This window comes from Oncorhynchus mykiss, chromosome 24 (genome assembly GCF_057628025.1).
Source record: "Oncorhynchus mykiss isolate SJ-2025 chromosome 24, ASM5762802v1, whole genome shotgun sequence".
Classification (NCBI taxonomy): domain Eukaryota; kingdom Metazoa; phylum Chordata; class Actinopteri; order Salmoniformes; family Salmonidae; genus Oncorhynchus; species Oncorhynchus mykiss.
Window position 1 is genome coordinate 5,063,078 of NC_143045.1, and position 25,496 is coordinate 5,088,573.

General features: G+C 48.5%; 1 protein-coding gene and 1 pseudogene across 2 annotated transcripts; one reads left to right on the forward strand and one right to left on the reverse strand.

Moving 5' to 3' along the window:
- Positions 1 to 935: 935 nt before the first annotated feature.
- Positions 936 to 6,313, reverse strand: LOC110503493 (ribitol 5-phosphate transferase FKRP-like; annotated as a pseudogene). Its single transcript, XR_016491278.1, has 2 exons — positions 6,019 to 6,313; positions 936 to 5,415 (listed from the first exon to the last, which is right to left on the reverse strand). The product of XR_016491278.1 is annotated as a ribitol 5-phosphate transferase FKRP-like (transcript).
- Positions 6,080 to 23,547, forward strand: LOC110503494 (striatin-4). Its single transcript, XM_036961064.2, has 18 exons — positions 6,080 to 6,807; positions 13,969 to 14,072; positions 14,170 to 14,240; positions 14,825 to 14,903; positions 15,585 to 15,779; positions 15,996 to 16,179; positions 16,287 to 16,446; positions 17,129 to 17,224; positions 17,524 to 17,642; positions 18,033 to 18,208; positions 18,499 to 18,546; positions 18,641 to 18,762; positions 19,390 to 19,557; positions 19,646 to 19,786; positions 21,594 to 21,692; positions 21,845 to 21,931; positions 22,124 to 22,327; positions 22,459 to 23,547. Exons 1-17 carry the CDS (start codon positions 6,274 to 6,276, stop codon positions 22,291 to 22,293), a joined length of 2,553 nt encoding a protein of 850 aa, XP_036816959.2. The 5' UTR covers positions 6,080 to 6,273; the 3' UTR covers positions 22,294 to 22,327; positions 22,459 to 23,547.
- Positions 23,548 to 25,496: the final 1,949 nt, after the last annotated feature.

Sequence of the window (25,496 nt, forward strand, 5' to 3'; positions counted from 1 at the left end):
CATTCACCTAGTCAGTCTATTGCATTTTGTACACAATATATATATATATGACACATTGTGAATAGGCCCTCCAGACAAGACATGTTTGTTAGGTAGTGGTTACTGGCGATGCCCATGAATGAACACATTACACAGACTACCTGGTACTGCATCCAGCCTCCACGAAGTGTTGACGGGGAGGCCTGTAAAATAATGTCCTCCTATTCATTCTAATGGAACTTCAGACTTTCCCAACACACACAAAATGCAGTCACCAACATTACAATATTACATCGCCCACCTGGGTCCCACACTAACCGGCGCTGAGGGGTTTCATGAGGTTCAGCGCTATATGGCCCCTTCTGTCAGTGGAAGAATGGCTGGCATTAGGTTTTACAACAGGGGACATTTAGGGTAAATTGTACTACAGTGACATTCCTGGGTCTCCTATTAGACCTGATCATTGTTCCTCTGTTAGCAATGTAACTTTACACCCCTCCCAATTGAATTCAGCCAACAGTTCTACTTTACATGCCGAGGGAAAGAAAGAAGACGGAGGTATATTGAGTACACTGAAGTGTGTTCTGGCGTTCTTGTATTTGGATTTAGCTTATCAATGTAGGATTCAGAAATGCAACTTAGTTGGATAGATGTTGTCAGGGGGATTTTGCAGCTATTGACTTTACCACGGCAATATTCATAAGTTACCCATTCAATGTCCACTACATGCCGCCTCTCATTCAGAGGTGGCTAGACATGGCCAAGGAGAAATGTTAAGGCTCTTCTGCCACCTGCTGGTGAGACAGGGGAGTTGCATACTAAATCCTGCTATTTTTGTCAAAACCAAAGAAAGCTTTAGGCCCTCCTGGTAAATTAATTTCTTAAATGATTCCTGAAAAACTGGAATGTATACAAAGCTGTCTCATCAAAGCCATACACCTCAAATGACAAAACACAAATAACAGGGGTGTTATAATTCATTTTTTTTCAGTCCATGAAAAAGTGACACATTGATAGCAAAATTCTGGTTAGTGTGCTGGTGAGTTTTGAGCCTTTTGCCTCACTTGTAAAATGACAGGTCAAGCACAACAAGTGGCACCTATTAGACATCAGTCTTTCACTTACAATTCAGATGACTTTTAACATTCCAGTCAAGGCAGGGCACAAATGTGACAGCAACACTCAACAGATGACACACACACACACATTTAATTTAGAATATTGGATAAACTAGTGGATAGTTTCATAATTCATACCTGGGATTTGAATGTGCCCGCATGGACTGATAGAGCTTTATCCAAGGCCTCAGGTGAATATCCAAGTCAGAGTTGAAGAGAAAGCTCCTCATTTTACCACTGGGAAATGGGACGGCCATAATCGGCAAGCTGATGGAACGTGCCAAAGCCTACCCGGTGGCATCAGTCGACAGTTCAAAAGGTCAAAAGTCATACATCTCATACACTGAACACGAAGTGCACAAATCTCAAATAAGAAAGTGCATCAGTGCAACATATCCGCACATGTACTCCATGAAATATGTCTTTAGCTTTAGGACAGAATTGACCAACCAACACATTTATATTCATGACATCAATAATAACACAGGTATCGACACTGATTGTGTCAGATATTGCTTAACAGCAGCTGATGTTGTGGTGGATATGCCATTGGATATCTGGAAGCACTTTGAGCACCTGAAAATGACTAGGAAACTATGTGGTAATAATAGCTAATACTTCCTGGTACTATTTTAAAAGAAAAATCAAAACAATTGATAACCACCTTGTACTTAATGGTACCCCCCCCCCCAAAAAGATTGAATATAATTACTGTGTAATTACCATTTTACCATGTCATTTCTTACTAAATACCTGGTCATGTATGTACCGGAAAATGATGTGCACCAGAATACCGTTTTGAATGTGTAAATACTTTGTCTCTATACTTAACTTACAGCTTATACAGAATAATGGACCTCTGCAAGGAGTCTCCAATTGACCTGTCATGTAGGTACAGTTGAAGTCAGAAGTTTACATACACTTAGGTTGGAGTCATTAAAACTTGTTTTTCAACCACTCCACACATTTCTTGTTAACAAACTATAGTTTTGGCAAGTCGGTTAGGACATCTACTTTGTGCATGACAAGTAATTTTTCCAACAATTGTTTACAGACAGATTATTTCACTCATAATTCACTGTAGCACAATTCCAGTGGGTCAGAAGTTTACATACACTAAGTTGACTGTGCCTTTAAACAGCTTGGAAAATTCCAGAAAATGATGTCATGGATTTAGAAGCTTCTGACATAATTTGAGTAAATTGGAAGTGTGGATGTATTTCAAGGCCTACCTTCAAACTCAGTGCCTCTTTGCTTGACATCATGGGAAAATCCAAAGAAATCAGCCAAGACCTCAGAAAAATAATTGTAGACCTCCAAGTCTGGTTCATCCTTGGGAGCAATTTCTAAACGCCTGAAGGTACCACGTTCATCTGTACAAACAATAGTATGCAAGTATAAAAACCATGGGACCACGCAGCCGTCATACCGCTCAGGAAAGAGAAGTGTTCTGCCTCCTAGAGATGAACGTACTTTGGTGCGAAAAGTGCAGATCAATCCCAGAACAACAGCAAAGGACCCTGTGAAGATGCTGGAGGAAACAGGTACAAAAGTATCTATATCCACAGTAAAAACCAGTCCTATTACGACATAACCTGAAAGGCCGCTCAGCAAGGAAGAACACACTGCTCCAAAACCGCCATAAAAAAGCCAGACTACGGTTTGCAACTGCACACGGGGACAAAGATCGTACTTTTTTGAGAAATGTCCTCTGGTCTAAAAATAGAACTGTTTGGATATAATGACCATCGTTATGTTTGGAGGAAAAATGTGGAGGCTTGCAAACCAAAGAACACCAATCCAACCGTGAAGCACGGGGGTGGCAGCATCATGTTGTGGGGGTGCTTTGCTGCAGGAGGGACTGGTGCACTTCACAAAATAGATGGCATCATGAGAAGAGAAAATTATGTGGATATATTGAAACAACATCTCAAGACATCAGTTAAAGCTTGGTCTTCCAAATGGACATTGACCCAAGCATACTTCCAAAGTTGTGGCAAAATGGCTTAAGGACAACAAAGTCAAGGTATTGGAGTGGCCATCACAAAGCCCTATCCTCAAGCCTATAGAACATTTATGGGCAGAACTGAAGAAGTGTGTGCAAGCAAGGAGGCCTACAAACCTGACTCAGTTACACCAGCTGTCAGGAGGAATGGGCCAAAATTAACCCAACTTATTGTGGGAAGCTTGTGGAAGGCTGCCTGAAATGTTTGACCCAAGTTAAACAATTTAAAGGCAATGCTACCAAATACTAATTGAGTGTATGTAAACTTCTGACCCACTAGGAATCTGATGAAAGAAATAAAAGCTGTAATAAATAATTCTCTCTACTATTATTCTGACATTTCACATTCTTAAAATAAAGTGGTGATCCTAACTGACCTGAGACAGGGATTTTTTACTCGGATTAAATGTCAGGAATTGTGAAAAACTGAGTTTAAATCCATTTGGCCTAGGTGTATGTAAACTTCCGACTTCAACTGTATATGTTTTGGGTTGTGGCTCGAATCGTTTTGTCCTTTTGTCGGGCCACATGAAAGCTCCAAAGGTCCCAGCCACACCCCTCCCTCACAGCCGGCTCCTATCCAGCCTCTTCTTGGCAGGGTTTGGGTACTGGGGGTTCTCGATGACCCCCTCCCCAAACTTGAGCTCCAGGAAGGCGCGGTGGTTGTTCGGGCCGTAGGCGGTGACGCCGGCGAAAGGCATCGGCACCAGCGGCTGCAGGAAGTGCTCGGGGAACTCCACATCCTGTTTGTGCTCCATCCACGTGTCTTTGGTCATGACGCCGTTCCGCGGGTAGAAGGGCCACAGGTCCACGTGGAGGTGGTTAGCCTCGCTGTATTGCACCCGATAGAAGTCCCCCTCCACTGCCCGCTCCCACACATAGCCGTTAGCATCCACCAGAGAACCAGAGTCCAGGTTCTTCAGGTAGTCACAGTTGGGCACGTCCTCCAGGTAGATGCCCAGGTCCACATCATAGTCCCAGGGGATGATGTCCTGGTGGCGGGCCGCCCCCAGCAGGGAGCCTCCTTCCAGCCAGTAGCGCACCCCGGAGCTCTCCAGGATGTTGATCACATACTTGGTGGTCTCGCGGAGGGCGCGCAGGCAGCAGGGAGGTGTCCAGCGCTCCAGGTACAGGTACTCAGGGGTGTCGTCCCGGACAGTACCGAAGCAACGCTTCGTCTCCTTCCCACAGCCGTGCCACTGCTCCTTCCCATCAGCCAGTAGCAGACGCTTCAGCCCAAAGTTCCTCATCAGCTGGCTAGTGGCCTCCTTCAGATGGCTGTCTGCCTTCCACTGGTTGTGGGCTGAGCTGAAGAGAGGCCGGTGGCTGGGGAGAAGCAGGGGCTCTCCAGGAGCTTGACCTTCCAGCCATGCAGGGAGGTCTGGATGAAGAGTGAGGGCAGCAGGGGCCTCCCCAGTGGGACAGACAGGTTGAAGAGGTCCTCAGAGCGGATGAGGACCACCACGTCCCCCTGAAGGGCTGTACACACGCTACCACTGGTCCCAGACGCCGCTGTGGAATAGGTGGCCGTCCACTCTCTAAGGCTGACCCGCAGGTGCAGGCACTGAACGGTCGAGCGTGCCAACACTGGGGAAGCCACCAGCCCCACCCTCCCCCTCCAGCTCCCGGATCAGCCTCTCCACAGCCCGGCCCTGCTCCAGCTCCACCCCGTCAGGCACCAGCAGCACAAACTCTGTCTGAATGTGAAACTCTGGCCGGTGGGCCTGCGGAGGCTGCTCGGGGCTGGGGGAGAGCACCAGGAGACGGGCCCCCTCGGGGAGAGACAGAGGGGGGTAGGGCGGGGTGTCAGACACAGCCAGGAAGGGCAGCTCAGGTCTCTGGTGCAGGAAGGAGCGTGCCACATCACCGACGTAGGTCTCAAAATTCTCAAACTCCCGTAGGAGGACAGTCACACGAGGGCCGTGGCTGTTCCCCTCTCCCCCGACACCTCCAGCGCCAACCATCCCTGCGCCAATCCCTACCAGGCCCCCCATGCCGCCCTCCAGCCCGGAAGCAGGTAAGGCAGCCTTCCTGGAGCCCCTTCCTGGGTCCCGGCGTTTCTCCATCATCTGCTGCTGGGCTTGGAACACATAGTAAAGGATGAGCAGGTTCAGAGCGATGGCTCCAGTCAGAAGGCCCTGGCAGAAACTCACCCGCATGGCACCTCTTGCTGCACTCGTCTGGCTCAGGGAAAGGAGAAGGTATAGGATGGAGCTCTCTATTCAGAAAGCCTGTCCATAAACATCAGGACCCCATCGGTAAAGAGCTACAGCCTATGTGCATCGGAAGAGTAATGGCCAGCTGCTGGAATAGCTGAAATACACAGAAAACACAGGAATTTAAAATGAGTCCTTAAAAAAAGGATTCTAAAGCACTTCAGATGGCTGTGATAGGCTTTAGAGGCTGTAGTCTAGTTTATTACATTATATTCAAACGTCAAGGGACTAGGTGCAGTGTGTCTCACATACATGGACTGGATTGCCCTAGTTCTCTTCGGCCAATACTTTGACCTAGATTGTAACCGTAACTATAAATTACAGCCAAAATGAGCCACGGAGATGCTTCAAATTGATGCTCCGTGTAAGTATAGGCCTATGCTCCCTTCTAGAATTGCTACCGTAGGCTGTCAAGTATTGCTACAGCAATACTACCACATTTCCAGTACCTAGAACGGTGTCTGCATCATGCAATGTACTTTTTATGCTGTCAATTTAATGCTGACAGTAGACTACACCTATAATGCATGGCTTCTATGCAACCATGATCATTCTCCATCATTTCATAAAGACCACCCCACAAAATGACCCCTATAAACGCTTCATATGCAGGACTCGTTTGTCTTCCAATGTGAATCACGTTCTCCCCGTTATATTGCCTAACATTCTCCAACTCGTTAGAATGAAATAGCATACAAACCATAATGCGCGGAGCGTTACATCGAATTTGCTCGCTGTGTGGAAAGGTGGCTGAGCCAAGCACAAACACGGAGACACCACCGGTGCAATAGCGCTTACTGACAGTGTAAAATGTGAATGTTATACTGACAAATAAACTAAAGAAGTGTTCATACACTGGGAGTTCTAGATTATTATCAACACCGCGGTCTGTAACGTTATACCCTTGCTTTGCTGTTTTGGAAACGACCACAGGAAGCTTGCGTGAGATCACAATATGGCAGGAAGCGACGTCCTTGGTTACTGTAACGGGAGAGAGAGGGGAAAAAACGACCCCCCCCCCTGTAGTAGATTTGCTCTTAGCTCATTTTTTGGCACCGTTCCTCCACGGGAGTTCTTGCATTTACTCTTTACGCGAGAGAGGAAGAAAGAAGGTTCGAGCGTTAGAGCTGGGTTTGTGAGGGACGGGGTTGTTGTTATTGTTATCGCTACTTGTTTTCCCCACCTCCCTGTCCTGGCGAAAGCTCAAAGCGCTAAAATGGAGGCGGAAAGATCCGGCGGAGTAGCAGGGGGAACGAACCAGAACTCTGGAGGCAGCGGCGTGGGGCGCAACCCGAACGGGCCGAAATCAGTGCTCGGGCAGGCGACAACAGCAGCAGCGGCAGCGATGGCTGGATCGTCGCAGCCTCGAGAACCACAAGACGGCGACGCAGGCCTATCGCTTCCCGGGATCTTGCACTTTATCCAGTTCGAATGGGGACGCTTCCAGACCGAGAAATATCGTTGGGAAGCCGAGCGAGATGAACTCAGGGTAATTATAGTGTTATCATCAAGCAATAGCTGTGTAGACTATGTATTACTAGCTTGTTACGATTGAGAAAAAAGCTAGCCTAGCATTGCCAACATCCCACAGAAGTCACGATCGCTCCTCAATACTTTCCCCAATCGGACAGAATTACTGTCCACATAATCGCGAACCTATTCACCCCTATGCTCCTGGATAGCAGTTCTAAAGCTTTTTTGTGTGATCAAACCAAACCCAATATTTGGGGGTTCCAAAAAAATGTCACCGTTCTTGACTAGTCTAAAACACTGGGTTGTGGATTTATTTAATGTTCACCATCAATCACAGGACGCTCAATTATCCGTGTGTTTCACATTGAGGCGCAGTCACTGTCCGAGCCACACGCTGATCCCAACGCAGCCAGACATATAGTCCACATTGTCTAATTATAGCGGATCACACAGGTGGCGGTGTCAATAGGCTTTGTAGAGTTGCCCCAACGGTAATTAACGCCAGATGGTTGGACTCCGCTGTTCTTCAACCCCATCATGGTTTCTATTTTTCTCTCTGCGAGATTATGGTGGGTCACGTGACTCACTGTCAATTACAACAGGGATTCAGTGATGCGTCTGTAAATCCCGGAGCCACACACACACACACTAAAAAGACCGATGACGTAATGCGGTTCTTCCGCCGTTTACACACGTTCACATGTACACTCATGCCTGCCTGGGGAGTGCAAAGCGTGTTTTTTTTTATTGCTTTCCCCATCACGTGGCCTTCTCCTGTCAGCACGTTTAATTATAAGGATGCTGAATGAACATGAGCTGATGAAATACGAGTTTGCTTGATTATTTACAATAGCCTAAAGGTCTGTGTAGAAAAGCAATAGCATTCCACTGCTGTCAGTGTATTTCACTCTCCCGCTCCCTCTACCCTATAGGCTATAGCCTAGTTAGAAGTAGGAACTTTATATAATATGGATGAACCATAACAAACTGGCCGTGCTGATCTTATAGCAGTGTGGGGATTGAAGTCAGAAGTATGTCACCACCACCACTAGAGTCTTACTGGGAAGGATTACTGTGCATGAACGTGAGTGTGTGTGTGTGGTCTAGTTTTCACAGGCTCAATTAGCAGCAGAACTCGGGCCAGAAGAGAGAGAGAGAGAGAGAGAGAGAGAGAGAACACACAGTCATGCAGAGAGAGAGAGAGAGAGAGAGAGACAGACAGACAGACAGACACAGACAGACAGACAGACAGACAGACAGACAGACAGACAGACAGACAAAGAGAAGTAAAGGGCGAAAGAACACATGGCCATGCACACAGAAAGAGACGATGAGCGAACAGAGAAATAGAAAGAGAGAAACCCACAAACAGACGAAGAGAGCAGAGAGAGAGAGACAGACAGACAGACAGACAGACAGACAGACAGACAGACAGACAAAGAGAAGTAAAGGGCGAAAGAACACATGGCCATGCACACAGAAAGAGACGATGAGCGAACAGAGAAATAGAAAGAGAGAAACCCACAAACAGACGAAGAGACACGGACCGAGAGACAGGCCACGAGGCGAATAAAGAGAGAAAGTAGACAAACACCAAACAGCATGAGAGAGAGAGAGAGAGAGAGACAGAGAGAGAGACAGAGAGAGAGAGAGAGAGAGAGAGAGAGGCGTTTGGGTGCCCTGTTCAAACAGTAGCCCAGCAGTTTACATAAGAGGACACCAGTGGCTGCTAAAATAGAGATAGCCCTGTGGCGAACACACACACAGCCTCCATGAACATACACACAGAACACACAACACTATACAGAATAATAGCCTACAGTTTCCTCTGGGCTAGTGCTCTGTCTCAAACCAAAAGTTGATTGATGACTGCCTGGTGTGTGGAAACCATTGGCCTTCCCTGCCATGTGACTGTATGCGTATGTGACATTGACAGGGCGTGTATGGTGTGCCAGTGGTATCTTTTTTAGGGCTGAATCGTGTCGTTAAACGGGAACACCTGTGTGGCACTCTGTCTCCTGTGACAGCCAGCCAGGCTGTGGCGGGGCTGGGTCGAGCAGTTGGCTAGGCCAGGTGTGACCTAACGTAGCAGGTGTTTCTTTCTGGTCCTGACAAGATATATTTTTCTTCTGCACTGTTCAACCAATCCAGTTCAGTGTCGCCTTGTTGACGCCCAAACGCGTAGGTCACGTCACAGGCTCTCTCTCTCAATTTCTCTGACAACCAGATGCATCCGGTTGTCATTGACCCCCGCGAAGGGTGGGCCAGGTGTGACGTCCCCAGAGCAGAGCCACAGGGCCATGTGACCACAGCCAGCAGGCCATGCCAGGGGACAGACAGACAGGTGGCACAGCTCTGGGCCCTGTTATTCATCACTGATCTCGCATGACCGGGGATAGGTCAAAGCTATGTGGCGGCAGCCCTGGCTTAATCCTATCCGGTCAGGTAAGATCAGTGATTCCTTTAAGAAAGCGAGGACGAGGGATACAGCTATAAAACCCGCAGGCCTCTCACCTCTGTCAGGCTATATCTGTCCCGTAGAACTGTAGAGGGGGTCCAAATCAAACAAAGTCATTTCTCTACTGAATATCTGAATATACTCCTGCTGAGTCTGTAGAGAAAAGAGTCTCTACATCTCGTGTCCTACTTCATTCGGCTTAGTACAGTCGGTGCTGATCAAGGACCTACAGCACTCCTAGCTGGCTCATACATGTCAGATTAGATTTCAACGTTGCGATCGCAGTTGCGCCACAGTTGCTACTTGCCATAAATGGAAGGACAGAGCGCTTTGTAGCCGTTGACACTCAAGAACAGTGGCACTCCGACTAGTGGTGACCCAGATGACACCACTTCCTGCTGGGGCATGTTAAGTGGGGCCCGTAGTGCCCTTCTCTCAGCTCTAATGAAATGCCCAGTGCTCTCATGCATGACACGCGTATGTACAGTACTGTGCTTCGCTCACCCCTCGCACACTTCTGGGCTCTCTCACACTTCATTTGGCCTTTCTTTCTCACACTGACACACGCAAAGTCACACATGCAGACTTTTTGCACAACTTAAGCGCTCTCGCACACTCACCTACACATGCACACACACACACACACTCTCTCTCTCTCTCTCTCTATCGTTCTCTCTCTCTCGTTCTCTCTCTCTCTCTCTCTCTCTCTCTCTCTCTCTCTCTCTCTCTCTCTCTCTCTCTCTCTCTCTCTCTCTCTCTCTCTCTCTCTCTCTCTCTCTCTCTCTCTCTCTCTCTCTCTCTCTCTCTCGTTCCCTGTCCCAGAAAAGTCCCCTGCTCTACTTGTTGGCTGATGGGTCCCAGAGGGATGGAGGATGACATAGAGGTAAAGGAGAGGAAGAGCTGCCCTTGACCCTGTTCAGCGGTGGTGGCGGGGGCGGGGGGGGCTGACTGATGAAATGCGCCAGTCAGAACTCCTCAGCAGGCCAACTTCTGAGAGAGCCATATAGAGAGTGCTGTAGTGTTTTTACTCCGAAAGGTAGTTGTTCAACAGTGTTCAACAGGCATGTTTATAACATAGTTGATGCCCTTTATATTACAGGTCACAGCTGTTTCTTTTGGTTCAGGTTGTGACTTAATTTGTCCCAGAGGGCAATTGTTTTTTGGCACCAAGGAGTACGTAGACGTACATACAATGCTAGTGCATGAGTCATGGGTTGGCAGCCGTCAATATCAATATAACATTGCTCATGATCAACCATTAGCAGCAGCAATCGTGTAAAGTAAGGCCTACATAGAAGGCAAGTAAAGTTGACGTGACATTTTGGAGAATGTGCACAGCGCACATCATTCAAATGTGCGGATTAAAAAATGCTGACCACGTTAGCATCATCGGCCCATGTAATGACAACCAGGGCAATAAAACTAGTTAGGACAGACTAACCTCGTCCCTGTATTCACGAGGCCAATGGCCGTAGGGGTCAAAGGTAAATGAGTGCTTGTACCTGTTAGTCTTAACAGTTGGGGGAATCTACACCGGGAGCCAGAGGGTAGGACATGGAACATCCTGGTGTCGGGGGCGGGCACAGCCAGACAGGATAGATTCTAACTTCCTCAGCACTCATCTGCTGTACAGGTCAGACAGACAACGCTGCTGGACTGCTGTGATCTTAACACTTTTACTATCCTAGCTAGTGCTTTTTTTGTTGGTTGTTGTTGCTTTGATACCGAGGTTACCATGCCAACAGATCAAAGAAAATGGTAGGACCGATTTCAATGTACGCTTTATAAAAGAGAGTCTTCAAGGTCCTGTCAACCTGGAACTTTTGCCCGTTTCCTGAAAAGGTGTCGCTGGTACTTCTCGCACATCATGTCAGTGTTGCACTCAAAGCTCAATTGATCATCAATCATGGTCCCAAGATATTTATAATTGGCTATGGTGTCTACCACCTGGGCCATGAGGATAGTGTTCTGAGAGGTAGGGAGTTGACACTTGAAGTCCATACACATATCTTTTGGTTTTTGTCACATTCAGTTGTAGGAAACCGCCGTGGCACCAATGAACAAACTCCTTAACAGGAGTTTGTTTCATCGTCTGAAGCAGACAGACTATTTCTGAGTCGTCCGCAAACTTTAGGATGTGCTGGTTCTTGTACTGGCTATGACACTCATCAGTGTGCAGGATATAGAGGAGGGGCGAGGACACAACCCTGGGGTGAGGATCCAGTCCACTACACTAGAGTCTACACTAAAACGATTAGGGAGTTTGTTCGTAGACCTTGCGAGACACTACGTGACCAAAAGTATATGTGGACAACCTGCTCGTCGAACATCTCATTCCAAAATCATGGCCATTAATATGGAGTTGCCCCCCCCACCTCCCCCCTTTGCTGCTAGAGCAGCCTCCACTCTTCTGGGAAGGCTTTCCACCAGATGCTGGAACATTGCTGCACTAAGAGCGTTAGTGGGGTCAGGCACTGATTAGGCCTCGCTCACAGTCGGCGTTCCCATTCATGACAAGGTACAAATCTGTCGTTCTGCCCCTGAACAGGCAGTTAACCCACTGTTCCGAGGCCGTCATTGAAAATAAGAATTTGTTCTTAACTGACTTGCCTAGTTAAATAAAGGTAAAATAAAAATAAAAATCCCAAAGGTGTTTTGATGGGGTTAAGGTCAGGGCTCTGTGCAGGTCAGTCAAGTTCTTCCACACCACCAATCTCGACACACCATTTCTGTGTGGACCTTGCTGCCCGATTGTGAAGCGCGATTCATCAGCCCAGCGCAGCGTTTCCACTGCTCCAGAGTCCAATGGCTGCGAACTTTACACCACTCCAGCCGACACTTGGCGTTGTGCATGGTGAACTTAGGCTTGTGTGCGGCTGCTCGGCCATGGAAACCCATTTCACAAAGCTCCCGAGGAACAGTTCTTGTGCTGAAGTTGCTTCCAGAGGCAGTTTGGAACTCAGCAGTGAGTGTTGCAACTGAGGACAGCCGATTTTTACACGCTATGTGCTTCGGCGGTCCTGTTCTGTGAGCTTGTGGCCTACCACTTCGTGGTTGTGTCCTTATTGCTCCTATACATTTCCACTTCCATCAAACACTTACAGTTGACTGAAGCAGCTCTAGCCGGGCAGAAATGTGAAGAATTTGCTTGTTGGAATGGTGGCATCCTATGACGGTGCCACGTTGAAAGTCACTGAGCTTTTCAGTAAGGCCATTCTACTGCCATTTTTTTTGTCTATGGAGATTGCATGGCTGTGTGCTCGATTTTATACACCTGTCAGCAACGGGTGCGGCTGAAATAGCCGAATCCACTCATTTGAAGGGGGGGGGGGGGGTCCAAATACGTGTGTGTGTGTGTGTGTGTGTGTGTGTGTGTGTGTATAGTGTATATGCTTGAACTTTTGATGTGGGTTTGATCACAGATCACTGATCTGTAGGGAAGCCATCAGAGTGAAGTAAATCGCCTAAAGTAAGACTCCTTCTCTCACCTCTACTGGCCACACTTCCAGACTCAGGACCTACTCCAATACTTTTGAAATGCATCATCCCTCCCTCCCGCCCATGAGGTCCTTGCTGATCTGTATATGATAGGATGGCCCTGGTGAAGTTCAATTCCCACCTTATTTCTGTCCGCAGTCCAGCTCTTCCAGCAAGGAAGGAAGGAAGGAAAGGTGCGTGTTTAAAACGGGGCCCCTGGATTGGACAAGATCCTGTTGTTCAGACAGGGAGGGGACGCGATGTTCATGGATCGTCATGGTACTCTGACATGGACAGATGACATGCTCCTCCTGTGCGTACACTGTACCACAGCACAACAGACACACACACACACACACACACACACACGGCAAGTAAAGCCATGTCAGATTGCAGGGCGCCAGTGGAGACAGAAGTGGGAGTATATATTTCCAGGAATGTCGGGGACAGTGGGAGAGATGACTGATGCTTATCTGGGATGAAAGGGACACTCCAAAGAAGTGTGTGTAAAGAAGACGTGTGCGCGTGTGTGAGTGCGTGTACAAAGCGTTAGAAAAATGGCTGCACCCAACACAGTGCATCTACCTGGTCCTTCACTACCCGGCTTGGCCGCTCCTCTGCTATCCCCAGGCGGACACAGCTCTGAGCATAGTGCCCTTCAGGTCTATTTTAGTACCGGGAGTCTGTAGGCGTGACATGTAGCTGCTGCTAAACCAGATAGAACGCTTCAATCTGAAACGCACGGGAGGTGCTGCACACAAAGTGATGCGTCATCAGCAGAGGTAGTTTCGGTTTGCAGTAGCACCGTCACATTCTTCATGTTTGCGCGAGTACGGTTTGTGTATCCCAGCCGTAAGGTCTCGCTGGCGTCGACCTCGTGCAGACCGCCATGGTAGACGTGCCGGCGGCATTTTTAGACTGCTCTACTTTTCTGGGGCCCGGGAAGAGCGATTGGACCACACACACGCACTTCTCTCCTCACGATGGTTTCCCCCCTCCAGATGTCTGGGTTTGCTGGTCAGGAGAAGTTCTAAATACAGAACGCCACTCCGTCCACAACCCGCTACTTAGCCCGGTGCTCGGTTATGGAGCCAAACCCACGGTATTTCTGCACTGTATGTTGTATTTGTTTGAGTGGTCCAAACAAACTTTGCCTGGGATGTGGCATGCTCAGTAATGTTGTGTGTGTGTGTGTGTGTGTGTGTGCTCATATGCTTGACCTGTGCGTGTGTGCGCGCGCAGGCTCAGGTGACGTTCCTGCAGGGTGAGAGGAAGGGGCAGGAGAACATGAAGCAGGACCTGGTCAGGCGGATTAAGATGTTGGAGTACGCCCTTAAACAAGAGAGGTCAGACGCACGCACGCACACAGACACACACAGACACACACACACAGTGTAAGGCTTGGGTAACACTGCCATCTTGTGGTTCTTCCTCTCTCTGCAGGTCCAAACACCAGAAGCTGAAGACAGGCAGTGACCAGAGCCCAGGGGAGAAGAAACCAGAGGCAGAACAAGGTATGCAGGCTCTATGATGACCTTATGTAGACTCTACGTATGCTCTAGGCCAGGGGTGTCAAACTCATTTTGCCCCGGGGGCCGCATTCGGTCTTCAATAACATTTTTTGGGGTTATATTTCCTCGCCATCCAAATGTGCAAAAAATGAGTCCTTCTAGCCATAATTTGATGCTGCCTGACTTTCTACCTTTTATTTCTGTGATTGTTAGCGAGTTGGACACAGTCAAGAAACTGTACGAATGTAGGTCCTTTATCAATTCTACTCATTTCTGTTTTGGTCTTTAGAGAGTATATTAACACACAAAAACATGAAATATCATTTTTTCCACCAACGGGCCGGATTGGACCCTCTCGGATGGTCTAATGATTGGTTCACAATGTAGCCTAGATCTAATGCATTCTAAAGCAGAACTAGTAACTTCCCTATGCTTCTGTTTCCACGTTTTCACCATTGAAGTGTGTGTGTGTGTGTGTGTGTGTGTGTGTGTGTGTGTGTGTGTGTGGAGCTGTAAGTGTTTCTCTGGTGATTCCTTCTGTTATATCGGCGCTTCCTCCTCTAATTGACTCGTCCTGTACCCCGCAGTGCCTAATGGGCCAGCAGAGTCTGAATCTGAGCCAGCCAATCAGATGTCCTGGAAGGAGGGCCGTCAGCTACTGCGCAAGTAAGGCTTTCTCCCCATAGCGGGAGCAAGGCCTCCTCCCCGTAGCGAGAGCAAGGCCTCCTCCCCGTAGCGAGAGCAAGGCCTCCTCCCCGTAGCGAGAGCAAGGCCTCCTCCCCGTAGCGAGAGCAAGGCCTCCTCCCCGTAGCGAGAGCAAGGCCTCCTCCCCGTAGCGAGAGCAAGGCCTCCTCCCTGTAGCGAGAGCAAGGCCTCCTCCCCGTAGCGAGAGCAAGGCCTCCTCCCCGTAGCGAGAGCAAGGCTTCCTCCCCGTAGCGAGAGCAAGGCTTCCTCCCCGTAGCGAGAGCAAGGCTTCCTCCCCGTAGCGAGAGCAAGGCCTACTCACCGTAGCGAGAGCAAGGCTTCCTCCCCATAGCGAGAGCAAGGCTTCCTCCCCGTAGCGAGAGCAAGGCCTACTCACCGTAGCGAGAGCAAGGCTTCCTCCCCGTAGCGAGAGCAAGGCCTCCTCCCCGTAGCGAGAGCAAGGCTTCCTCCCCGTAGCGAGAGCAAGGCCTCCTCCCCGTAGCGAGAGCAAGGCTTCCTCCCCGTAGCGAGAGCAAGGCTTCCTCACCGTAGCGAGAGCGGCACTGTCCTCAACACCTTTAAACAAACTGTTGAGTCTGAATGAAGAGGCTGATCGTGTGTGTCCATGGTTTGCTCGTGTGTGTGTGTTCGGTGTGTGTGTAGGTACCTGGAGGAGGTGGGCTACTCGGACACCATCCTGGACATGCGTTCGAAGCGTGTGCGCTCCCTGCTGGGTCGTACCAGCCCCGAGGCTAACGGCGCCCCGGCCAGCAGCGAGCAGCAGCCCGCCCCGGACCCTGAGCCCCTGGCAGGGGGGGAGTCACTCCTCATCAGACAGATAGAGGAGCAGATCAAGAGGTGAGACCCCCAACACGCACAGCCCTGTCCTGGGTGTAGGGTGCTGTGGACAGTGATGAATGGAAGCTTGTCTCCATGGTAGTCACTGTGAAGTTGATCAGTACTCTGTCTGTGTTGGTGTATTGCATGTTCTTTGTCAAATTCCTATAACTGTCAGTATTGTTGTTGGGAGTTGTGTGTTGCCGCTGATGTGTGTGTGTGTGTGTGTGTCGGTAGGAACGCGGCGGGGAAGGATGGTTCTAAGGAGCGCCTGGGTGGTTCCGTGCTGGATAAGATCCCCTTCCTACACGGCTGCCAGGATGACGATGAGGATGACAGTGATGAGGAAGATGACTTCCAGGGCATGGGCGCGGACCGTATAGACGGGCAGCGCAACAAGAACAAGAAGCCGCGCGTTAAGGTTCCGATCACGTCAACGCGGCAAAGTGTGTGTGTGTGTAGTTATACCCCCCCGTGTGTGTGAGAGAGTGTATTAAAGGTCTTCTCTCTCTGTGTGTGTGTGTGTAGATGGGGACTGAGCCCACGACCACAGACCTGGACCCTGATGACGAGGAGGAGGATGAAGACGACTCGGAGGATGCCCTGAGCGAGTTTGACTTCCTGGGATCAGGGGAGGAGGGGGAGGGGGCGGGAGAGGCCCGGATCTCAGGGGACGGCCGGGAGTTAGGTACGCCGTCATCATAGCAACCGCCTCAACCACACCTGTCTGTCAAGCTTTCTGTCTGTCTTCTCTTTCTGTCTGTCTGTCTGTCCCTCTCTCTCTTTCTAGGGAGTTATATGTTCTGTACACTCACCTCTACTGCCAATAAACCATTGTCTATGGTGAACCATTGTCTGTGTGTCTCTATCACATTTGTTGTTTGACTTTGTCATCCACGTGTCTCTCTCTCGATCTGAGGCAATGTGTTCTGTTGGCATAACGCATGCTGTTTGGTGTCTGTCTACTTTCTCTCTTTATCCGCCTCGTGGCCTGTCTCTCGGTCCGTGTCTCTTCGTCTGTTTGTGGGTTTCTCTCTTTCTATTTCTCTGTTCGCTCATCGTCTCCTCTGTGCATGGCCATGTGTTCTTTCCCCCTTTACTTCTCTTTGTCTGTCTGTCTGTCTGTCTGTCTGTCTCTCTCTCTCTCTCTCTCTCTCTGCATGACTGTGTGTTGTGTCTCTCTTTCTCTCTCTCTCTTTCTCTCTCTCTCTCTCTCTCTCTCTGCATGACTGTGTGTTTCTCTCTCTCTCTCTCTCTCTCTCTCTGCATGACTGTGTGTGTTGTGTCTCTCTCCCTCTCTCTCTCTCTCTCTCTCTCTCTCTCTCTGCATGACTGTGTGTGTTGTGTCTCTCTCCTCTGGCCTGGTTCAGAGAACCGCAGGAACAAGTTACAGGGCTTGATGTCGGACTTCCCCCCCAAACCCTCCCCGCCCCCCTCTGTTTTGGGACAGTCTCGCTCCGGGGAAGGTAAGACAACAGCCGAAGCCCCAAAACTCTCTCCCTGTCTGACTGTGCCAGTTTCCTGTATTATGTCATGTTCTGTGTGGATGCCAGGACGAGTAGCTGCTTCTTTCGCACAGATAATGGGGATCCTAATAAAATACCAAATACCAGAGTAGCTCTGTCTCGTCTAAAGGGATACTGCTCTGAAGAGGTAATTGTTTTAGTATTGGAAAAGGGGGGGAAGGGATGTGTTTTTGATCAGATGGTGGTTGATGTGGTAGTGGGTTTAGCATTGAGAGCCATTCTTCCTCCGCTCCTTAAAGGTGGCGCTCTGGGTTTTTCCTCCGACGTCTTCATCCTGGACGCCGTCGGGGGCGGAGACATGAACCTGGGGGAGCTGGCTGACCTCACCGTCGCCAACGACAACGACCTCACTGTGGATGTGAGTACTTGAACGCGCACGCGCACATACGACAGTGTTTCTCCTATGATTTTCTTTTCAGCATCGGTGGCAAAGATAACGGGGGGGGGGCTGAGGGAAGACATTTCAGTTTTAAGGCTAATTTCCTGCAATTCCACACATTTAGCCATGGCTTAGGCCATGTTCCTATGCTCTCTGAGTGACTCGTGCAATGACATTTGGGGAATTTTAGTTTCTCCCTGGCTGTCTAGGCTGTATGTTGGAGGTTGTTGATTTTCAAAGATGATTTTATAAATATTTGGCTCAATTATCTTTTTTACGTACTTTATCTGAGTTTAGTCATTTAAAAAAAAGTTAGCAGCTGCTAAATGAATACACCCCACCAACGATCTGACACCTGTGTGCGTGCAGCTACAAGATAACCGGGAGGAGTTCAAGAAGACGTGGAACCCTCGCTTCACGCTGCGCAGCCACTTTGATGCCATCAGAGCGTTGACGTTCCACCCCAGCCAAGCCGTTCTACTCACAGCCTCCGAGGACGGAACCCTGAAGCTGTGGAACCTCAACAAGGCCATACACTCCAAGAAGTAAGAGTCTAAGGAATAGCAGGACCACAACACGCCAATATCAGGGCGTGTCTTCAGAGCGTGTAATCATAAAGTTGGAATGCTGATCCAGGATCAGATCCCTCCTATCCATGTTGTCATCTTTATTGTGATTTTAAAAAGGCATAACTGATCCCAGATCAGCGATCACTCCTACTCTGAGATGCTTTATGAATACAGGCCCAGGAGTGGGAAAGAAACTGAATGGGGTCTGGTAGTTTGCTATAACCCTGCTGTCATGTGTAAATGGATGTTGTTCTTGGCCTCCACAGAAATGCAGCGCTGGACGTTGAACCCATCTACACCTTCAGAGCCCACAGGTGAGCTCAGACCACACGCACATACACTATCATGTGTTTCTGGGTTAATAGCTCATCTTTGTGTAATCGTGTGTGTATGTGTGTGTGTGTACAGTGGTGCAGTTCTGTCTCTGGCAATGGGAGAGGACGGAGACTCGTGCTACAGCGGGGGTCTGGACGGAACCGTGCGCTGCTGGAAGATCCCTGACATCAACGTGGATCCCTACGACAACTACGGTCAGCCTCTGACCCCTGTCTGACCGCTCTGTCACCTTTTTTTGCTTCCAGTCTACCAGTCAGGACTAGCCAGGTTTATCCCCAGCTAACGTATTCAGCTCTGAGTCCGTGGATCACACATGATCAAGTATCATCTCCATGAAAAAACACATTGACTGACATTAGGGCTGTGGCGGTTATTGGTCAGCCAAATGACCACGGTCAGACGCACATTTTGTGCTGCTGCAGGGAGGGGGCATTGCCTAGGACAGGGGTTTTCACTTTTCTTGGGTTGAGGTCGGGTGATTGTGGAGGCCAGGTCATCTGATGCAGCGCTCCATCACTCTCCTTCTTGGTCAAATAGCCCTTACACAGCCTGGAGGTGTGTTTTGGGTCACTGTCCTGTTGGAAAACAAATGATAGTCCCACGCAAACCAGATGGGATGACGTATCGCTGCAGAATGCTGTGGTAGCCACGTTGGTTAAGTGTGCCTTGAATTGTAAATAAATCACAGACAGTGTCACCAGTTAACCAGAATAAAAGTCATTATTTTTCACGTAAAAAAACACCTTGCTTGTTTCAGCAAGAAGCAAGAAAGTTTCATCCCATTGTAGAATCCATTTGTGCGTGTCTCTCTTGTTGTGTAGACCCGGGTATAGAGAGCAGTGTGTTGTCGGGTCATGAGGACTCAGTGTGGGGTCTGACGTACTCTGCCCACCAACATCGGCTGGCCTCCTGCTCTGCAGACGGGACCGTTCGCATCTGGGCACCCCAGAACTCTGCCCCCTGTCTCTCTGTCTTCAACAAGGAGAAAGGTGAGTGTGTGTGTGTGTGTCTGTGTATGTTTGTGTGTTTTTGTGTGTGTGATATCTTAACTCTCTCTCCCCTCCCCCCCCTGCTCAGAGCACGGAACACCCACCTCGGTGGCCTTTGTGAACTCTGACCCCGACCAGGCGGTGGTGTCATTCGACGGCGGCAAGACGCTGCTCTATGACCTCAACACAGAGCAGAGCATCATGGTCCTGGAGACCGGCACCAAGGACGGTGAGACCTAAGGGCCTGCTCTAATACTGTCAGAATGCTTCCTGTGACCTGGCTGGTCGAGCGGTAGTGCATGTGTACGGTGTTGGCCAGGGGTGTTCAGCGACTGTTTCTTGCCGTTGTCTGTTGTGACCGGATCGTTATGTTTGGGCCTCTCAGGTTTCCACTCTGATGCTGCGTTCGTAACCGCGTGGGAGGTGGGAGTTTACCAGCTGTGAGGTTGTAAATGCCAGTTGGATGCATTCGTGTGATTTGAACTCGTTGAAAAATGCAGATTGGCAAATGGCCAACAAGCTGCGCCAACCATAAACTAAAAAGGACAGCTATCATGCTTTGAAACAAATTGTAGAGTAAAGAAAAAACACAATTATAGATTGCTTTTTATAAATCTTGTTTTGTTGTTGCGTTTAACTGCCGAAAATGCTGTTATAGAGGGCATTTCCTTAGTCGATGTTGTCAGAGGTCACCATGTGGGAAGAACAGGATTATAGACGAGTTCCCCACTAGTAATTACCAGTTGGTTTGCCATTTCAAGTGGACTTTTCCCAGTCTTATGTGGTAAATTCCCTCCCCCCTCATGGTTACGAACGCACCATGACACCGCCTCCTTCAGTGCACTTGTGACTCTCATTGAAGGTCAGAAGCACAGTGCATCTCCCACTCTGGGGTTAATGTAATGGGCTGCCACTTTTAAGCACGTTCAACACAGGGTGCATCGGCTAATTGATTGAGAGCGGGTACTAGGCTGTTTGCTAAAATGGGTGCAAGAGGGAAGTTTGTAACGAGGTGCCGAAACACCCTATTCTCAACCACCGACTGGACGCATATCCGCGGCTATAAACCAAAGACTGTAAAACTAAAAAAAATATGAACATAGCCTAGCTCTTGTAATTCCTTTGGCCCAGTCAGAATCGGCTGCTTAAATGCAGAGGGGAGACGCTGTTGTGGTGTTGGTTCTTTGCGTTTCCGTCCTGCTCCGGTATGCGAGGTTTGACGTCGGCGTAAATGTGGCAACATATTCTCGTTGCACATGGCGACATACTGTTAGCGTTTTATCCACAACTCCCTGTCCATCGCTGCTGTAATCTACTATGAAACCAACATTTTCCTAAAATGGGAGATTTTAACAAATGATGGAGTATCCTCAGAGAATGACAGTTTATGATTAGAATTTTGATGACAACGTGCACATAGGCTCCAGGTGTTTTAACGGAATGGCCTACATCGTTTTTTTGACAACTCAGATTTACCCAAGAGGCATCGGCCTACAATGCAGCGTCGGCATACCCTATAGGACTAGTGTTTTTACATTTTTAGATATATTAATTTGGTTTCACAGTGCGGACCGAACCGAAGTCCCTGTAGCGAGCGGTTCGGGTACGAATACGTGTACCCTTACACCCCTAGTCGGCATAGGTTCAAATCAGGCATACTGCCCTAGGATGCAACCTCCCTCTTGTCTTTCCCTACTGTCATCCTCTCTCTGTTCAATCAAATCTGAAAATACCTTTTTATATATATAAAAATATATATAAAGGTATTTTCAGATTTTATTTGTATGTACTGTGCTACAGACCTTTATGAGAGTCACAAGTGCGTATCTGGCACTGAAGGAGGCAGTGTCGTGGTGCGTTCGTAACCATGCGGGGAGAGGGAATTTACCACATACTACTGGGAAAAGTGGATATATATCTATATTGAAAAATGTATCATTCTGTGCCTCTCTTCCTTAAGAGAAGCCAGGAGGATCTCCCTCCAATACTGGTCTGTGTGTGTCTGTGAGCTGATCTGTGTGTGTCACCCCCTGCAGGCAGTAAGCTGATTAACTGTGTGGTCAGCCACCCCTCTGAGCCCATCTCCATCACCGCACACGAGAACCGCACTATCCGCTATCTGGACAACAAGACAGGTCAGCCCCCTGTCCACTGCCAAATCCTACCTTTCTGTAACTACGCCAGAGTTAGGCCTCATCTGTTTCGTCTGGGTCGAACTAGCCCATAGCCACGTTACTTTCTTTGACCATTTTAATGAAATGTAATGCCCACCTGCGTGTGTTACCAGGAAAAGTGATCCACTCCATGGTGGCACACCTGGATGCTGTCACCTGTCTGACCACGGACCCCAAAGGCACTTACCTCATCTCTGGCAGTGAGTACCCTGACTTGTAATTGGAACTGGGGGGCAAAAAATCTGCATTTGATTTGATTTTTGGCCTCTAGCACCACACACCTGGGGGTGTATCCTGGTTCCCAGGACCAGGATTAAGGAACACTGTTTCTAACCGCATACCGTTGACGATTCTGCCGCACTCATTACTGTGCTCTCCGCTTCCCCCTGCAGGCCATGACTGTTCGGTGCGTCTGTGGATGCTGGACAACAGGACGTGTGTGCAGGAGATCACGGCCCACAGGAAGAAGCACGACGAGGCCATTCACGACGTGGCCTTCCACCCCTCGCAGCCCTTCATCGCCTCGGCCGGCGCCGACGCACTCGCCAAGATCTTTGTCTGAGAGGAGGCACAGACGGGGACCATCATCCTCCTTGGTGAGACACTAGGGTACAGAGAGAGAGAGAGAGGGGGAGAGAGAGAGAGTGTGTGTGTGTGTTTATCTTACAATCTGTTACTTTCTTTACAGTTTCTGCTTATATGAACTTGTCCCTTCTTTTCATTACAGCCCGACAAACACAACTTGGCCAGAGGAGAGTGATGACTACAATGGACAAACCTCACCTGCCTACACACGCAATTTTACAGTTACACACGCACACACACACACACAGACAGACATCCAGTGACATACACACACGAGACTGTGTCCTGCACCCCACTGGCTGGGTCATCGCCAACAGGACACTATTACCCACAGTTCTCTAGCTGTCCCATGATGCCTCACTAACTTGTTGCAATACTAACCATACTGCTTTTCTAACGACTAATCTGGCTGCTCGGTTTCTTAGGTCAGTTTACTACACTGTAATGCTCTGTTCATTTCTACCTTTACAGTCTACTCATGGTTCTAATTAAGGCAGTGTGCGTGTTGACATTGATCACTACACATGCCGATGTATCACCTACTACAATTAGTGACGCGCACACACACACACACACACACGCGGATTAACATTCCGTTTGAAACTGTGTTTTTTTTTAAACGTTTTTTAGAAATATATATAAAAAGCTTAGCTCGCCAGTTGCTAACACACATAAGTACCTGACTACAGTAGAGTCCAGTCCTCATCAAGTGACGGCGTTAGCCGTTGTCTACTGCAATACAGCGTGGGGTCACAATGCATTTCCATTCCAAAGGCTTCTGAGGGTTTTAGTTTGTGTGTGTGTTTTTGGAGTCTTCTCCTAGCCAGTGTTGGACAAACAGCTTTAATTTCAGCCTCATCGCCGAGACACTAAGTCTGAGTGTTTGTGTGTCCGGTATTGTACGGTCATCCATTTCAGTAGAATCAAGTCTGATAGGAAATGGGTGTGTGTGTGTGTTGCACTTGTTTAATCTTTGGTGCTAAGATCTCGTCAGTCCGAGTCTGAATCAGGGACATGTTTGCATTCGAGGTGTGTGTGTGTGGAGTACTCTTTGTCTCACTGGGATATTTGATATTTGATTTGATTTGATTTGATATTTGTCATCAACAGTAGCATGAAATGGCTTGTATCATGCGTCACTCTCCAGCCACGACATCTGTTTGTGTTGAGATACTGTATGGGTAATTTTTTTTATCTCATAAGAAGACTAACACGCTATGCTAAGCAGACACTTTTTTCTACTGGTTTCCTTTTATATTTGTGTGTGTGTGTGTGTGTGTGTGTGTATGTGTGTGTGTGTGTGTGTGTGTGTGTGTGTGTGTGTGTGTGTGTGTGTGTGTGTGTGTGTGTGTGTGTGTGTGTGTGTGTGTGTGTGTGTGTGTGTGTGTGTGTGTGTGTGTGTGTGTGTGTGTGTGTGTGTGTGTGTGTGTGTAAGTTGGCCTTTGTCATTTCATCAGGATAGCTGGTTTGTGAAAGAGTTTGTGGAGATGATGCCACAGTGGAGACCTCTGACTGAAACGGTTGACGTTGAGAGAAAGTGACACTACTCCCAATATGGCGTCCTGTATTCTCCCTTCCTTAAGTCGGCATCAAGTCAGAATGGTCCTTCGTGCCGGTGTATTTATTTAGGCTTGCGCTTGGAAACATATTATCCATTGAAATAGCTGTTAGGTTTCTGGTTTTGGTGCGAGTCCTCATAGTGGGAAACTGGCCTCTCTCCAGTGTCAATGGAGCCAGCAGGGGAAATTGCCCCCAGGATATGGGAACAAAAGGCACATAAAGAGCCCTCCTTCCTCTCCCTTTCCCCTATGGAGGGGAAACAAGAACAAACACTACCTAACCCTTAGCCCCCCTTACATTGGCCTCCGACAAATACTGAACTAGACAGGGTTGGTGTCTGTTCACCAAGCAGTCACTTTGGGCTTGGATTATTGTTCCTGTTTTTTTCCTGGAAGGGAAAACAAGCGTGGACAAAGTGCGACGCCACTCTGAGCCGCGGGCGACCGCTAAAGACTGGACATATCGGTCAGAGATCAGGGGTGATGTCGTTAGGTAGCCGGTTTATTTTTTTGAACTTTCCGGGGTGGAGGCAGAGGGAGCCCTACGGGCAGATCTCTGGCTGTGGAAACATGGTTCCACCAGGCCAGGGCAGAGCAGGGCATGGCAGTAAAGAATTAATGGTCCAGTAGCACCATGTCAATCGGTAACTGGCCCTGAGCTGCCCCCAAACCTACTAATCAACCCCTCTCACACGCCAGAGGGACAGGGTAGAAGTCGTCTCTAACCACTGATTCCAGATCAGATATTTCTTAATCTCCTTAATGGTTAAAGCCAGAATTGTGGCTATGGTTATCTGATCCTAGATCTGTGGTTTAAGGTCAACTTTAACCAACTACAGTACATGCAACAGGGTGACTACAGGGATCCGAGAAATGACTGAGAGGTCAACGTTTTCCTCTCCACTGCAAGGCCTTATGGGAAAACACTCTGTGATCTAGTCAGACAGGTGTCTTGGTTTAGTACATGTCAGCTTCATGTGTTTGCTAAAACATGATGGTTTCAGATGTATTGGATTTGACGAGGCAGAGAGAATGCCGAAAGTGCTCCTGTGGCACATTGTGTGCTTTGTTGTTGAGAGGATAAATATAGTACACAGTTGTTAATCACCCACGCCCATAACTGTTGGTTATATGCTGCACTACATCAGCTGCACTAGACCCCAAGACTAGACCAAGGGGTTATCTGTAGCTCAGCTGTGTCTTAGTGTGGCTGTGGAGACCAGGGCCCAGTTTCCCAAAAGCATCTTAAAGAGCGACTGACCCTAAAAAAAAAGCAACTTCTCGTTTTTGAAAATGGCCTACATGAGTCAGAAACACGTATTCTACTGTCAAAATTGACTGCAGAGTGTAATTTTGGTCATTTTACAAGTCAGTCTCGTCCAAAACCGTTGTTACTAAAGTTGCATTTGAAAACGCTCATTATTTTCCCGACTGCCTCAGAACAGCGGAGTGAGTCGTTAGATGCTTTTTTTTAAAATATATATATTTTTTACCCTTCCTCGTCACTTTATACACTAAACAGAAGGTCTCAGCTAAACATAGAATCAAGATGTTTATCTGTCTCTGTGAACGCAGATAACTTAAGAAAGTAGTTTGACTGCTACAAATACAAAGTTGCAAA